At 37.7% G+C, this 18,089-nt stretch overlaps 1 protein-coding gene across 1 annotated transcript in view; it reads right to left on the bottom strand.

The window, feature by feature from the left end:
- Window positions 1–6,716: 6,716 nt before the first annotated feature.
- LOC107664691 (beta-1,3-galactosyltransferase 2-like) overlaps window positions 6,717–18,089 on the bottom strand; it is a 47,256-nt gene continuing 35,883 nt past the window's right edge. Inside the window, exon 2 of the mRNA XM_016455333.1 lies at window positions 6,717–8,954. Coding sequence (XP_016310819.1) covers window positions 7,381–8,694 — 1,314 coding nt within the window. The 5' untranslated portion in view covers window positions 8,695–8,954 and the 3' untranslated portion in view covers window positions 6,717–7,380. The remainder of the gene's footprint in view (window positions 8,955–18,089) is intronic.

Genomic DNA, 18,089 nt, shown 5'->3' with positions numbered 1-18,089 from the left:
AATTCTTCACAACGTTCTTTAACGTTAAATTTTCCACGGTCTGGTAGCCTTGCAAAGAAAAAGCACTCTAGCTAATCTGGCTTGCCGGTTATTTCCATTAAAAAGGTTTACTCGCACAACAGGTTTTCTTACATTGAAATACATGTCTGTGATTCAACAGTGGTTATTTAAAAGGATAGTTCACCCAAAAATGAAAACGATTTACCCCATGATTTACCCACCCTCTAGCTATCCTCAGTGTATATGACTTTCTTCTTTGTATATGACTTTCTTCTCAAATACAATTTGAGTTATATTAAAAAAATGTCCTGGCTCTTCCAAGCTTTATAATGGCAGTGAATGGGGGTCGAGATTTTGAAGCCCAAAAAAGTGCATTCATCCATCGTAAAAAGGGCTCTACATAAAGGCCTTCTGAAGTGAAGCGATGTGTTTGTGTAAGAAAAAATATCCATATTTTCAACTTTTTAAAACGTAATCTCTAGCTTCTGTTGTACACACATTCACGAGAGAGTAGCATTCCAGCAGATGACGTAGGACGTAATTGAATGTGGAAGCGCAGAAGAGAGAGCAAAACAAGTACAAGTACAACATGAAGATTTGTAAAGAAAAATGTCAGAGGATTTCGATATAAGCCAAGAGGAGAATGGTTTTCCATTGCTGTAAACAATAGTTGGTTCTCACAAGACTCACTGGAGATAACACTACTCCTACGTCATTCGTTGAAACGCCACTCATTCATGAATGTGTGTACGACAGTTATGGGAAGTTAGAGATTACAGTTTATATACTTGTAAATATGGATATTTTTCTTATATAAAGGAGCTGTGTGGAGTACTTTTTATGGTGAATGAATGCACTTTTTTGGGCTTCAAAACCCCCATCCATTGCCATTTTAAAGCTTGGAAGAGCCAGGACATTTTTTTTATATCACTCTGATTGTATTCATCTGAAAGAAGAAATATCCTTTTAATGAGTACAAAGGAGAGTTTAAGCGCTGTGTTGTACATGTCCCAACAATGACCCCGAATTCCTCACCTGTTTCCACATGAAAGGCGCCAATATCTCAAAATCACTGACAGTGAAGCATGTGGGCTCAGGAATTACCATACCTAAAAAAAAAACACTGATAAAACTGATTTAGACCTTAAAATATTGACAACACTTGAATAATTTGATTGAATTAATTTGATATGTTTACATATCAAAACATTAACAAGCAAAATTACACCCTACTGATTCAGCGCGAATTTTTCTTCTTCAATCTCATTGCTGTGCTATAGGCTTTTGGCGCTATTGGGACATTCATCATACTCTGGTACTCGCTATATTTCTGGAAACACGTCTCTGGGTCGGGGCTTTCGGCGACCCATTCCATCATGGTGGACATCAGAGTTCTTTTCCCAGGTTCACTTTTCACACGTTTAGAGCAGCACAGGTTTTCAATACTGATCAGTCACAGCCTCTTTCCTGTTCATTCATCACTCGACCCCAGCTATTTTTTTCCTGGGTTCTCTCTCTCTCTGGTAAATCAGTGGGACAAAATGTTGTGGATGAAGTGTGCTAATCTTTCTCTGTGATTGCATGTGGCGCGGTGGAATGAAAGCTGCTTCTGTTTGTTATATTCTCTCACCCTTGGCCATGACTTTGATTCCTATTAATTGAGGGAGATAAGATGAGGATTTAATGGATTGCAATGCACTGGAATTGAAAGTTTGCTGTGTGAATTGAATTCTGTCTAGCAAGAATGTAGTTCTTAACAGATGGTTTTAGGGTCTAAAACAATGAGGTCCTGGAAATCTCCTGATGCTTGGGACAGTTTGCACATTTTGAGTGTTGCATTATCACATTTAAATATAGTGATTTATTTATAGACCATATGATGCATAAAATCATCTGTTTACAAAATATTTTCATAGATAAATGACTGCACCAAACTTCTCATGTTATTGCAGTTTATAAACAAGTTTGCTAGTCCTTAGCACTTCTTATTTTTGGTACTGTATTTATATTAGGCAGAAGTGATGTGAAACCTCAAGAGCTTGCAAGTAAAATTATTCCATTCCTATTCTAGAGTAAAGTTCCAGTATTTCTGGGTGGAGGTGGAACCAAACTTTCCAAGGACAAGTATAGGCCTGGAAATGAACTACCTCACTGTGCCACAATATTGTGAAATTTAGGTCTATATAACTCATCAAATGATCTGCTTTAAATGGCAAAACAATGACTGCATTGTGAGATAAACAACTGCAAAATTCTCAAGTTATTACAGTTCACAAACAAGTTTGTGTTTTTTTCTCTTTACCACTTCCTGTTTTTTGTTGCTATATTTATATAACACAGAAGTGTCATGAAAACTTAAGAGTGTGCAAGTAAATTGCTCCATTCTTACCCTAGTAAAGAAATAGTATACTTAAGCACAATTTATTCATATGTACTTTTGTACATATGGCACACTATAAATTGGTATACTTAAAGTCTTATAAATTGGAACAACTAATTTTGTACTAAATACATTTTAGTTGTGTAAAATCACTTGTGTAAAAGCAGTGCTCAAGTAAGTAACTAAAGTTGTAATAAATATACTTGTTTGTGCTAAAGTGGAACTATTTTACGTATACTTCAGTACACTTTAAATATCCCTTCTTGTATTTAAGTTTTGAAATGCAGAATTCACTCAGCATAAACTTTAAATGTATTTTGCTGACATTACAATTACACTTTAAGAGTGTTAAATGTGTATTAATATTATACTAATAACAAACTGAGGTCATGCTATCCTTTACTTTTAGTAACTTTAAAACGCACTGCAATGCCATTCAAATTAAACTTGAAGTGTGCTAATAACATCATTATTGTGTGCTTTTAATGCAAATAATGAATCTTTATAAATTATGGCACAGCTTTACAATTCGTCTTTTACTAACATTCCCAGCATACCAGCTAACTCACTCACCCGGAGAATATCGGTGACACACTGGTGACAAACATTTGAACAATCAATGTAGGAAACACTACGGACTGGATTCGAACCCGGGTCGCTGCGACACAAGCGCACTCGCTTTATTATGGCGCTTTTCCACTGCATGGTACGGCATGGTACGGCTCGGTACAGTTCACTTTTGGGGGGTTTTCCACTGGGTACAGTACCTGGTACCTGGTACTTTTTTTAGTACCACCTCGGTTGAGGTTCCAAGTGAACCGTACTGTTACCAAAATGTGACGCGTAAACTCTGCTGATCACGGATTGGCCAGAGAGAATCGTCACTACCTGCGTCACTGAACTTGCGACACAAACACAAAAGAACCGCTAGATTTAAATCAGCACAGCCAGCGAAGGATCGAACGCAACTGTTTTGAACAAGCGCACCTTTTTTAACAACCAAAAAGTGGTTGTTTCATTGTCTGTTGAGGAAGTACAGACGTTCCTCTCGTTGATAGCAGAGGAGCGGATCCAGCGAGAGCTTGATGGGGCGACGCGGAATGAAAAAGTTTTTCAGGAGTTGCGGCAATAGAGGCGGCGCAACTATAACGACATGTGAATAATCCCGCCCACACTAAAGCGGTACTGAACTGCAGTGGAAACGCAAACCTAGCCGTGCCGTACTGAGCCGTGCCGAGCCGAGTCGTACCACGCAGTGGAAATGCGCCACCAAAGCTGGCCAAAACGGCGGTTACTTTGTGTTCTTTTTATACTGTACTACTAAGTACTACTACAAGTAAACAGACATTTTCCATCGATGAAAGCACAAATTATATGGATTTAAAGACTGTGAATTGCTGAGTAGTCTTAATATAGGCGCAGTAAGCGGCACAGTTCCTTTCGTTGGTGGAAGAATGTGAACGTGCAGAACTGCTTATGTTTCAGTGAATGCAGATGGTGTAAAACCATCCGTAACATTTCTCTGCCTGTTGTCTCTGCCCGCTTCAACTCTCAATGCACTGCACAAGTGTTTCTAATGTAAAACGCAATGAAAGGATTTGGCGGTCTTGGAGTAGGCTACGCTGCGGATTTAAATGTGACGCATGAATAGAAATTATTTTAATACATTTTACATTGTTACTTTTCATGCAGTTAACGTCTCTGAAGTTATTTGACATTTTATTTTTTGTGTAATTTTAAGGACTGGTCAGGATAATTTTTAATAATTTGTTTAGTGATTCATAATATTTTGACAGGCCAAAGGGCTGCAGTCCACATTTCAAAGTAGCCTACAATGTTGCCGTTGTCTGTACGGGACGTTAAAGAACCATTAATGGAGAAAAAAGTATGTTGGTACAGGTGCATTGGAGTGTATTAGCAATATACTGTACTAAAATAAACCCTCTGATCAAGTATGTGAATGTCTTTCACCTTTTCAAACTAATTAGCTATATGTTGTTTACATCTTTACTTTTGTAACTACTTTCAACCATGCAAAATTGTGAAAAGCACTAGATGTAAAGTGTGGTTAAATTATTAAAAAAGGTAAATGTCATAATTATAAAAAAAGTACTGCATGATTATGAATTATTATTATTATTATTTGCAACTCAAAACATTTATTTGTATCTATACTATTTTTGTACTCAACAAGTAGAACTCAAATACAGCGTATTAATCATAACAGGTCAACAGAGGATTCAATAAAAAATTTATTACTAAAGTATTACGTCAATATTTAACAAATTAAATTGTTTTATTTGCAAATTTCTCATTGTTATATTTGCGCTGTAGGCCAAAGTTGCGTTTGGAAATTCTGCCCTTGCAGCACCTAGCAGATGTTTCTCTCATTTTCTTTGATTTGCCCAAAAAGAAAGTCTCATTAAAAAAAAAATTACGCCGCATCATCTAAAAATAATTTAATTATTCTCAGATTTGAAATGCATGGTGAGACTTGTGTCTTTAGCTGGAATGAGTTTCTAGACTAAAGGTTTCTTCAGAAAAATGTGCCAAGTCTGCAACACAGATTCCCAATAGTGTGCACTCTAGTGAGTTCAGATGTTTAGCAAAAGTGCAGCAAAACTGATTGTTGGTAAATTTCACAGCTTGTGAAAGTTAGGTGAGGAGAAACTGACTTATCAAGCCCCCTTCACTGAACATACTGTAGTATATATTTAGGCGATGTTAAAATCACATTATTACAATACTTATTAAGACACTTTTAAGAGGCGAAGGAACAAACAAATATCAATACACAAAATGTGATATTGTCTTTTGTGCCATAGTCTTAGGTGAGAACTCATACAGCAGCCTTAATAATATGACAACATACAGTACAAACAATCCCCACAGACATACATTAAAATGGCCTTTATAAATCTACAGGATCATAGGATGAGTTGCTTCATTCATCCCTTACAGAGACTAATTTTTGGGCTGAGTGAGCATGGACATGTCATTGGGGTTATGAACTGAGCATCCTTTCAAAGGTTTCATCCAGTTGGTTTATATGGGTGTGTGTTTAGGTCTTTATTTTTTATTTTATTATTTTTTTGTGCTCAGAGAACACCATTATGAAAATCACTTTTTTAAAAAACATGTTGTAGATGGAATTAAGAACCTAGTCAGTGTACTTTCTTAAGGATGAATATATATATATATTTCATCCTTCCCCATATGCATTTGTAAAAAGTATAGCATTTTACAAATTAATTTGTAGTGCACTAAGTTTGTGCTAGATGAAAGCATAAAATAACTACATTTAGAGTGTATTTTCAGTTAGTATAGACACGTCAATCTATTTTTAGCATACTTATCATGAAATAAATATATTTTAAATACAATTAAGTATATTTATTTTTCACTAGGGTACTCTGAAGTAAAGATCCATCTTTTATCTTTAAAACAGTTACTGTTTCCGCTGTCAGTCTGTTTTTAGAAATTACTGAAGTTTTCCAACAAGTAAAGGTCTGGAAACGAAGGGACTCGTTTATGTCACAATAATTGTTATATTGTGAAACTCAAGTGCTTATGATTTGTGAGAAGGGTACATTGAAACATCTTCTGAGTCGCCTGTAATTGATGCACAAATTCTGCATCTAGCACTTATCGTAGTCACTCGAATATGTGGTTAATTAAAATTAGACTGACAAATGAGTAATGAAAATGATAAATAAACCCTTCAAATGTTGCCAGCTTCAATTTAATTGGATTACTCTCAGCTAATGTGTTGTGAAGCCCCCCCACTAATTATATATTTTGACCCAGAGCAACACTATCTACTTTATCATTAACACATTAATCTTAGTCTTCGGTTCCATCTGGGGACTGATTCTGGGATTTTTCAAGTCTCATTTTAATTTAATGAGTACATAATGGTGATTTGAATGTTGATATTTCCCCATAATGTTTTGAAATTTGCATGAATTATGCAAATTTTGACAACTAAGACATTTTTAGTTTTGCAAATGAAGGGCGCAACTGTCTGTAAAAGTTAGAATTGAATTATTTTTGCAATAATGTTTATTTGATCAAATCTAGTCTCTTGTCAAGATTTATGCCGCTGACAATTTCCCTGGGGGTCACTGAGGTAACCAAAACTGCTTTCAACTTATGATGTTTTTCATTGTCTGTTTGTGGGTTATGACAATTTTATTGTATTTGTTTAGCGAAATGTGTTCGGATCTAAATAATTACATTGTAAAATAGGGTTTCTGTTCAGGCTGAGTAACATAGTATTTGGATAATGCCACACAATTTGAAGAACACTGGAAGAGACCACACCTCCGAGACAATGTGCTTAAGAAATACATTTAATAAATAGTTTTAACTTGCCCTAATCAAGGGCAGACCTGTATATTTAGTCATTGTAAAGCTTTGAAAAATATTATTTTAATCATATCTGACATCTATGATGCAATTAAATTCCATATATTTTCTTTTACACATACTGTTTTTAATTTGGTTTGGTTACTGTAAACCATTTGCAGGTTGTAGGTAGATAGAAAAATCAACATCATCTCATAATGTCAGGGGTGGACATAATTGAGAATCAAATGCGTCACAGTACAGATACACCACCATATGATATTCCCGATTTTTTTCTTATTTTGCTTACAGAAACAGTGAAGATCTCGATAAAATTGGCCCTTAGTAATACCACTCGATCGTTAGCTTGAAGAGGAAGTTCAGCAACCTCTTAATATGTCTCGGTTAATTGGCACCTGAAAATGGCGGTATCGCCATTGGATGGTTTTTGTTTTCCATGCTAGATATTGCACACGTAGATGTCTCTCACTTCCCTTTAAAAAGACAGGATTACAATACATAACATCTCTCTGAAATTAAAAAAATAGTTTTGATTCACAATATACCAAAAACACTGTGCTGTTCCCTACCTCATAAACTGCTGAATTTTGCACATGCTGTGGTAACACTACTGCACCCTGAGCCCTGGCTAATCACCGAAGACCTTCCCACTGCAACTTCCTATGGCGCAGTCGCCCGCTCTTATCCTTCGCCATGTTAAGGCAAGGATTGTGCTTGTTGCTTTGCAAGTGACTCCAGTATTTAATGAGTTCGTTGGGCTGGAACTGGTGAGAGGTGATCAGGTGACTGTATTTGCAGCTGGAGTACGACACTCTCCAGTGGTTGAAGACAAACTCATTTGGTGGTGGCACTGGGTCGATCCGCAGTTTGGCCAGGCAGATTCCTACATACACATCCTCGAGGTGAAGGCGACGAATGCCCAACGAGGCATTGTAGATTTTCGCTGCCATGTCCCCCGAGAACACATAGCCCGTCCCGGAGCAAAAGATAGGATATCTCTCGCTGGAATACAGCTCTGGTGGCATGTACCACTTACTGTCCTTGTTGCGGTTGGGAGCATAGCCTCTCATTAGGTAGCCTGTGAAGTAATTCTGTCGAGGTGCCATGTTTGGCTTTAGCAGCTTTTGGATGAGATATTCTGTGTTGACAAACATGTCACTGTCCGTTTTCATGACATAGCGGGCGTGTGGGCAATAGCGAGCAACCCAGCTCATGCCCATTAGCGTCTTGATGGTAAGGTTGTAATAGGTGTCCAAGAAGTCCTGCTGGATGATGTCATGGTACTGTAAGCTCTCCTCCTCAATGGAGCTCTGGGGATAAGCATTCGGTATCCTTCCCAACAGAAAGAGCCGCACGAACCCGTAACCCAAGGCCACGCTCTCGTTGCCCCAGGTCTGTCTGATGGCGTTCCTTGCCTCCAACTGCCTTGGCTCGGCAGCAATTAGCAAAACCAGAAAGGGACTACTTTCGTTGCACTTGTAGGGCTCATTAAGCAGCCAGTGATAAGGCTGGGCTGCCAGACGCCCTCCCACTCCCATTTCCCTGTGCAAGCTCTTGGTGTTGCCTTTAGTATTCGAGTTGTTCCCGCTTGGCGAGATCTCCAACCCCACAATACCCCGGGCAGTGATCTCAGCCTGGTGAGAACTGAAATTTAAGTTAACAGACGGTTTGGGGAGCACATAACCATTGTCTTTCCAGAGGCTTCGCAGTGAGCTTTGGTTTCCCTTCGCACGCTCCTTGTGGGGGCGCAAACCCCGCATGGTGTAAACCAAGGGGTTGTCTCGCAACCAACTCCGGCCCTGCAGCAAATCCTGGTGACAGTAGATGAGAAAGAGGGCAAAGAGTGAGGCCAGCGAGAGAAGGCCTGCTACATGTGTGCGGAAGAGTGACCGCTTGACATTCCAGGTCATCTTGATGGGGCAGCAGTGTCGCCGACGCCACTGCATGATGTAGAGTGGGGCTGCTTAGCAAAGCGTGGCGGTCACAACCAATCACATCAAACATGTGTTGCAAACAGCCTGAGGGTTATCTGAGCTGGCAGATGGGTGTGTTCAGGGCCGCAGGTGGACCTACGAGGGGGATGACAAACTGTTCATGAGAGTTGCAGGAATGCGTTTCTCTGACCCTCCCCAGTGACAGACGGTCATGCTTTGGGGCAGTTCCCTTCTGAAGGACGACTGCTTCCTCAGACTGATGTATCTGTACTCTAAGAATGAGGAGAGAAAAACAATGAGTAATACTGAGGAGTGTCTCAGTACAATGGATAGCAGAAGATCTTAAATTACATTCATGAGCCGTGTACTGCTACAGTAGAAGTAATGTTGGCAATGGCATCACTTGCAAATTCAGTGGTGATTTTCGAAACAACCAAGGTTTATGACAGCATAAATCTTCTCTCTAAACCACTACCATTATGATTTTCCAGTCTCCTGCATTTGCGGTATATGGCAACACTGTGGGGGAGATTGCTAACGGGGGTCTCTGCATATCATGAGCTAACCTTTACTGACCTGCGTGAGAGTTTAAATTGAAGGTTTGCACAACATGGCATTCAGTGAGAACACTGCTGCCTCAGAGGCCCTCTAAGCCACCTCCCCACCCAGATGCACTCTAACAGCCAAAGAGAGGAAGTATCCGTCAAAATGAATTTTCAGGCTCCAGCAAGCAGTGTTGCAGGATCCGCAGCCAGAAGCAGCGAGTGATAACAGCCCTCACCCCTTATTCACCCTCCACCTTAAACTTATCAACACTGCACCAGAGGGAAAGTCCTCCCTGCCAGCAATTTCCTCTCTTAACCGTTGCTTTCTCACACTGTGGGTTATTAGATTCTAGAACCTCCTCCCAGTAATGGTGATCTAAAAATAGAAGATAAATTATTATAAAGGTAAAGCAGGGGTCTTGTTTTTGAAAGTCATGTTTTGTTCTGGCTTGTTTTGAGAGCATCAGAAGAGGGAGTGCTTATAAATGTTCTATGACAATACAGCACAAATTGGTGTCCAATATTTTTTAAAAGCATTTTTTTGTCGTTGTTCTCAGAACGATACGACTTTTCATAAACTATTAACCAACATAGAGCATTAACATACTATGACAAATAGGTAATTTTAAATAAAATATCTATTAATTATTTTTCTAATTATCATTATTTATTATTATCTTATTCCATTTTCTCATACAAATGCAGTGTTGACTGCATTCATCAAGATCAACCATTCAACCCTGTTAACCAGTTTATTTTAAGAACGTCAATATTTTTACACTATAATATTTTGATTATATTATAAATATAAAAAATATATATGCTTTTTTTTAACATTTATGGAAAATATACGCATATGCCTTAATTTAGATTATATTAAATAATATAGATGTGGTTAAAAAGTTTGGGGTTAAGTTTCATAAGACTTTAATGCACACAAAGGCTGCATTTATTTGATGAAAAATATAGTAAAATCAGTAATATTGTGAAACATCATTACAATTTAAAATAACTGTTTTCTATTTTAATAGAGTTTAAAATGTAATTTATTCATGCGATGGCAAAGCTAAATTTTCAGCATCATTACTCCAATCTTTAGTGTCACATGATCCTTCAAAAATCATTCTAATATGCTGATTTGGTGCTCAAGAAATACTTCTTATTATTAGTCTTTTATTTTATAGTAAAAATTCTCCAGGATTATTTGATGAATATAAGGATCCGAATTTGAAATAGAAATATGTTGTAACAATACAAATGTCTAAACTGTTACTGTTGGCAAATTTAATGCATCCTCGCTGAATAAAAGTATTAATTTCTTTTTTTTATTATTCTTACTGACTCCAAACATTTTAATGGTACTGTATAATTTGTGTAATGTAATGTTTACTGGTTAAAAACAAAACCACAAAAAATAGGGTTTAAAACTGTATATATACATGTCGCAAATATTGGTAACGGTTGCAAAAATGTGCAAACTTCATACAACCTAACATATAAACCACAGCTCAATTGACATTTAGTGTGACCTTCTGACTCCTTTCACTGACATATTGTTGTAAAAGAATTCTACGCTCTATTTTATGCCTATTTCGTGAGTGCCATGTGCTATCCTTCCACCTACCTACTGAATGTTTGTCTCTGTGGATTGTTTCCTGTTTTGTTGCAACAGCTGGATCAGAGGATTATAACCTTTTCAACCAAATGTGCTCACCCAGCGTGGGCAATTACAGTAAGATGGAAAGGGGCTAAGCCTGGCTTTATTTTAAGGTTAACACACTTCAGAACAGAGCGAATGAAATGCTCCAAAGGTTTCCTTTGTCATCCATTTGATATCTGGTAATGAGAGCCTCACTAGAAAACGCTACGTACTGCACTCACTCAGGTGCTAGGTGTTTTTGCCAAAGTCACAAACATGCTTGTTTGGAGGAACAAGAGAATAAATAAATAAATATTTATGTATTTATTAACGACAGAGAGGAATTCATCAAATCAGCCGCTTTTTATTTTAGTTTCCAGCTACACCAGTTTTCGTTTCATACAGTTACGGAAATTAGGAGCGTGATGTGGCCACAGCAGTCAGCAATTAGAAGAGCAACATGAGGCTATTAGACTTCTGATAGGAAGCACCTGCAAACAACGTTAATATGATGGAGATCAGTGTAATTCAGCAATCAGTCTACCATACAATAACAAAAACAGGAGCCTTTTAACGCACTTGCTCCCACAGGTTTTTTGCAAAAAAAAATTTCCATAACCAATGCATTGTTGAGATGTTTCTACTGACTATCCATGTAAATGCCCGTTTCAATTTAATAAGTGAAAGGTATTAATGTCTCTCTAAAAAGGACATGCATTTGCAATGACACCCATTTGTTAGCCTAATATTATGAATAATTTGCATGCATAATAATGTTTTTGTAAGATATCGTTAAAAGCATTTTGCCATAATCTGAACATACACATTTAAACAATAACAAAAATGGCCAAGCCAATGAATAAGTGATTAAAAAAATTCTGGATGGCATTTAAAAAATAAATATACAGAGGGCAATAAATGCAATGTACAATCACAACAAATGCTCACCAGATTCAATAAATCTCCATATGCGCTAGTAATTCTCCCAGAAGGAATGATTAATTTGACATTGAGTGTCCCATGTGAAAACACTCATCATGGGTTCTGCATTTGCATGGTCACTGTTCATATCTTTGATGGTTGTGTTTATATATATATATATATATGTACTAGATATGACACCACATTTTAATGTTTGCTTAAACCTGGTAATATGGCCCTTACTGGGACACATTCGGGCCGTGCTTGACACGTAATTGCATCCATTACTCAAATGCCAGGGTCTTTAAAAACCTCATTCAGAAGTTTGTGAATGTTCCTTTGAAAGGTGAGTTTAATGAATCGCATATCTTGAGGATGCAGCTCAAAGCATTTTATTCTCAGAGCATCTGTCATCCATAACTTGGTCGCTCCTTCTTCCGTTAAACAGCGAATGCCTGTAATTTCCCCACAAATATAAACAGCGGCTAGAGGCGGGAACGGAGATTTAAAAAAAAAAACAAAAAAAAAAACTTCAACGGTCACATTCTGCGTCGCGCGTCTGCAGTCATTATGAGGTACGTCCAGTGAAGTAACGAGGGAAAAAACATCGGCGGGAAGCGAGTAGGGTGGCTGTCGCGGGCTCTTCCTGCCAGAATAGCGCCAGCAAAAGGCCTCTCCGTGCCTGGTCTAACGGAACACGACCCTGAAGTGCAGTAGAAGGCAGCGAAGCCTCTCCTCTTCCCCAAATGATGTGTGGGGTGGGCTAGTGTGAGGGAAGCAGCTGTCACAATGACGCCGCTCCGCTGACTGACTGAGCCCCTGCGACGTCACCGCCTACTTAGGGGAGCGTCCCACGTGATCCATTTAGAATCACTCCCACTCCTGACAAACCTACCCAGACCCTCACTCCCTGTGTCCGAGCGGAGTGAATGAACGAATTTAACTCGCCAAGGTTTGGCTGGTTAGCTTCAACCGTTAGCCCCTGCTGGTAGATGTCGTAAGTACACCATTATGGGGCAATAAGAATCTGTCTCAATTGATGCCATTCAGAACTAGCCGTTTATTCTTACGAAACATGTTTTTTTTCTTTTTTTTTTGCAAGGACAATTGATAGTATGTAATTATATTATAGTAAATGTTTTGCCAGTGACTTGTGTGTTTTTAGCTTGAGTCGTGAAATGAAGGATTCCCACATCTAATTTCCATTAGAATTACTTTCTAGTCATATGTGATTACTATATCTCACATATAAAAAATTCTTATCACAAACATATTTTAGAGCCAGTGATTATGATGATTATATTTCTTATATGTTCCCTAATTGTCGTTTTGTAAATTAATTTCCATGTCTGGAATTCACAATTTGTAGATTCTTGACATTTTTAGGTTTAGCTTTTAGTTGGCGCAAGAATCCTTGGAGGTATATGTTAAAGCCAACAGTTCCACTGCTATTGTTCAGGACAAAGGTTCAGTTCATTGAACAGAGATGGACCTATTGTGACAACGTGCCCCAGCAGCAGAGCATGTTGACATATGGGGTAAGTTGTCACAATGGGATAATAATATTAAACAGCATATATACTAGTTAAATTGAATCAACAAAACAATTACTATGTATGTAAATGGTTCAAAATATTATTATTATTATTATTATTATTATTACTATACTAAAATAAATAGTAATTAAATGGTTTAAAAATTAGGGCAACTTGTCCCAATAACAATGTGGCAACTGACAACTGCCTTGTGTGACTAGTCCCAGTGTCACTGACCCGAAATGAGATGAGTTCGATCATCTTTTGTCTATCAGCCTACAACACATTTCACATTTTCTAAGGTGTCTAATTTCACCTTTTTCTAATTATCCAATCCAGGGGGGGAAAAAACTAAAACACTAAAAGCTGACTTGCCCTGTGTCACCACTGGCTGCAGATTGTTGTGAATACCACATAAGGTATCACTGTGGTTTCAGAGCCATAGTGAGACTGAATAATTAATAGAAGCCTTCTCATTGACAGAAGTACTTTGGGAGCCATTAGCTCAGGTACCTGACCAGCATGAGCATATTAGTGAGAAAGAGGTGATTCTGGAGAGATTGATTTCCTCACAAACTTAAAGATCAGAAGCCTGCGCATTAAAGGAACAGTTTACCCAAAAATGACCTTTTTTTTAATCCTCAGGATATCCAAAATGTAGATGTGATTGTTTCTTCATCAGCGCAGATTTGGAGAAATTTATCATTACATCACTTGCTCACCGCTCGATACTCTGCAGTGAATGGGTGCCGTCAGAATGAGAGTCCAAACAGCTGATAAAAACAACAATAACAATAACACGGCCAGTCCATCAATTAGCATCTTGTGAATCAAAAATGAGTCTATAATCCATAATATTGCTTTCTCCAGTGAAAAAGTTGTCTCACCTGAATCAGGAGAGAAATATGCATGAGCAGCATTTACAAGCAAATCAGTTCTAAACAAATATGTTGGTGGATTTTGATGTGAGAGGAGAATGGGGATGGATTTTTTCATTGGAAGAAGCATTATTATGGATTATGGATTTGTATTTTAGCCAGAAGCAATGGTTAAATTTAAAACTCCTTAATGATGGATTTGTTTCTTACAAACACACAGCTTTTTGCTTAACAAGACACTCATTCACAAGTAGGCTTTTATGTTAAAAGCCGCTTTCCAAGACAGTCTATAAAAACGTACTGAACTTTGAGTTATTGAACTTTTATTTTGAGTAACATGGAATGCCTGGGCACATAGTGTATTGTTATAGTTTGCATGGGTTGTTGAGAGACAATAGCTCTGTTCCAAACCTAATGAGCTGCCTCACTGCCTACATAAGCAGCTACTTTTTAAGGCAGCATGCTAACTGAAAGGAAAATTGACTTTATTAATGAATGTTCTTAGCGTAATTGTGAACGATTAACTGTTGCATATGTTTGCAATGTGTAATCAAAATATAATAACCTGCTCGTCCTCTGAATCTCCACACAAATAGCGATCTGCATGGGCGACTTGACTTATTTATTGTCACTAAACTGCATGTATATTTACACATCGTACTTGTTCAGTGCCAAGTGCTTGACATTCAAGGTTATTTTCCATGTGTTCCCTGGAATTGAACCCATGACCTTGGTATATCTGGCGCCATGCTAAGTTAATCTACTGTTCTAAAATGAACCTACTTCAAAGGGCCTTTAGAAATAAATGCTTTCATAGGGTTCAATGGATGGGCACATCACTTCTGAGCATGTAAATCCGAATAGGGCACTTCTTAATTAAATGCACCAATTGTTGATTCCAAAAGAGCTTGATGTTAGCATGTTGCTAAGGTAACAAACTATTTTTAATGCTATTTCAGTACTGAATAAAATCAGCAATTTTACTGGGATTTACAGAGGGGCCACAGAATAAAATGCAGAATGGCATTGAATAAAATCGGAAAGGAGCGAATAAATCAGATTATTGACTGATTTCTCAGAGATGTACAGAACCGTTATAAACACTCATAATAGACTCCTAATAGACTGCTGAAGGTTAAAAGGTTTACTGTCAGAAAACTGATATTCCTGAAAATGATTAACTTTAGCAGGAAACAGGATGTTTGTGGTCACTGCAGTCATCGCCAAATTTGCCTCAAAAGCGTGAAAGACAGATTTCAATGAGAGGCTTGTTGCTTACACATGCAATTAAAATGACTTCAAGTCAGATAGTTTTTAACTAAGCCCTAATGTCTAAATGAGCTCCTAATAGCCTATTAACTCTGATACAATATCCCAGTATTTATCTGCGACATAGCTTAGAAAACCTAAATATAGATATACAGTACATCGAAATATAAGTCTATATCTAAGCTGTGTAAATTACTGTAAAGATGGATAATTCTTAATGCACTGTAAAAAATGTAAAATAGCCGGAAAAATGTAGGGGCTGTTCACACAGAATGCATTTTTTGCATTCCACTGCACTGCTCTTCCTTTGTTTTCCTTTGGAAACATGTGCTAGATGAACGTGTTTGACCATTGCATTTGCATCTTTTGCAGCATCGCACACATGACACGGTGTACATTTAAAATACATTTTAGGAACTTTTAGCTATTCTAGACCTGCATTTTGCAATTTCAGATGCAAAAATGCTTTCTGTGTGGCTCGTTAAAGGAAGTTCAACCCAAAATGAAAATTTGCTGTCCACGATGTAGATGAGTTTGTTTCTTCCTCTGAACAGATTTGGAGAAATTACATTACATCACTTATTCACCAATAGATCCTCTGCAGTGAATGGGTGCCACCAGAATGAGAGTCCAAACAGCTGATAAAAACATCACAATAATCCACAAGTAATCCACACAATTCCAGCCCATTAATTAATATATTTTGAAGCAAAAACCTGTGTATTTGTAAGAAATAAATTCATCAAGATGATTTTCAACTTCAAACCTTTGTTTCCAGCTAAAACTTCCTCTATCCATAATATTGCTTTCTCCATCTATATCTTGGATGGCCTGAGGGTGAGTACATTTTCAGCACATTTTTATTTTTGGGTGAACTATCATATCAGGTAGAAAAAGTTTCCTGAGGTACTGCACATACTAATTTTTTACAATGTAGAAAGACAGAGAAGAAGAAAAACGCAGTTGAATTTGATTTGATCAGTCATAAATTGTGCTAATTCTAAAACTGACCTTGCAAACTATTGTCACTCTGCTTTACAAGCATGAAGAAGAATCATTGAGTAAAATGTTAAGCTAATGTATATGTCTACTTCACACTGACCTCATATTTTTCTAGCGAATAATACAAATGCTGATCTATTCATATGCATTTGTGGGCATATGTGTGTACGCAAACATCCTCAGCGCCCACAAAACATCATGACATCTGACACACACTTGTCATCAGCAGAGACCTCCAACATGTTGAGTGCTTCATGTTCCACTCGGGCTGAGCTGTTGTGTCCGGACCTCACTCGTCCTTTGTTTACTCTTTTCCAGCATCAACATCAAGAGCAGAGATGAAAGACGACGCTCAGACTTTAGCATGCAAATTGGAGCATGGGCAGCATGGGAAGTGTCACATCACATATACTTGTTGATTTGATGTGGTAACAAACACAAGAAAGAGCTGATACCACAAAACCTATGGCAAACTGAATGCAAGGCCTCAATACATTATTACTCGGTTAGACCTGTTTTGGCGTTGTGTCAGAAATGATTCCACAATAGTTTGTGCATTTAATCTATATGTAACAATTAGCATATGCTGGTAGAGTGTAAAGTACTTGAGTAATTACGTCATTAAGTTTTATGCTGGGGAAGTTGTATGTGAACACTATTGAAATCATGACTCGAAATCATGACGTCCATCCTAAAAAAATTGTCATTAAAATTAAACCACATTCCTTTAAACCTTTAAAATATCAAATAAAATCCATTTCCCACTATTTTTGACTAACGAATATGTGGTTCATAATTTCTACAGTATTTAAAAAAAAAAAAAGATCTCATGGCAATTCGTACATATTTTACGAGGTGGCTATTCATAAACAGCAACGATATTACCACGATCAACGCACAGAAACATAGCAAGGACATTGGTAAAATACGATGTTTACGTTCAGAATGCGCGCGCTGTCTACTGAACGTAAACAACGCTGATTACGTTGATTACGTTCTGGGGTACTCTCCAAAATGGCGGAATACGGTAACTCGGGGAGAAGAATTGTTGAATACATTATGTTATTATTGTTTTCTTTGCGTACAAAAACTATTCTCGTAGCTTGTAAAGTTACGGTTGCACCCCTGATGTCACATGGACTATTTTACCGATGTCCTTGCTACGTTTCTGTGTGTTGATCGTGGAAAAATCATTGGTGTCTATGGAGGGTCAGAAAGCTCTCAGATTCCATCAAAAATATCTTAATTTGTGCTCCGAAGATGAAGCTACGTTTCTGTGCGTTGATCGTGGTAATATCATTGCTGTCTATGGAGGGTCAGAAAGCTCTCAGATTCCATCAAAAATATCTTAATTTGTGCTCCGAAGATGAACGGAGATCTTACAGGTTTGAAATTACATGAGGGTGAGTAATTAATGACAGAATTTTCATTTTTGGGTGAATTAACCCTTTAATCCCAAATATTTTAATTGCAAAGTTTAAGTGATTTGGCTCAAACAAGTGTGGTGTAGATCTTACATGTACAAGTTTGTACAAGTTTAAATAACATCTCGGTTACGTATGTAACCCTCGTTCCCTGAAGGAGGGAACGGAGACGTCACGTCGTGACAGACGAATTG

The sequence above is a fragment of the Sinocyclocheilus anshuiensis genome, unplaced genomic scaffold (genome assembly GCF_001515605.1).
Source record: "Sinocyclocheilus anshuiensis isolate Anshui unplaced genomic scaffold, SAMN03320099.WGS_v1.1 scaffold417, whole genome shotgun sequence".
NCBI lineage: Eukaryota > Metazoa > Chordata > Actinopteri > Cypriniformes > Cyprinidae > Sinocyclocheilus > Sinocyclocheilus anshuiensis.
This window is presented reverse-complemented; position numbering and strand designations above follow the sequence as displayed.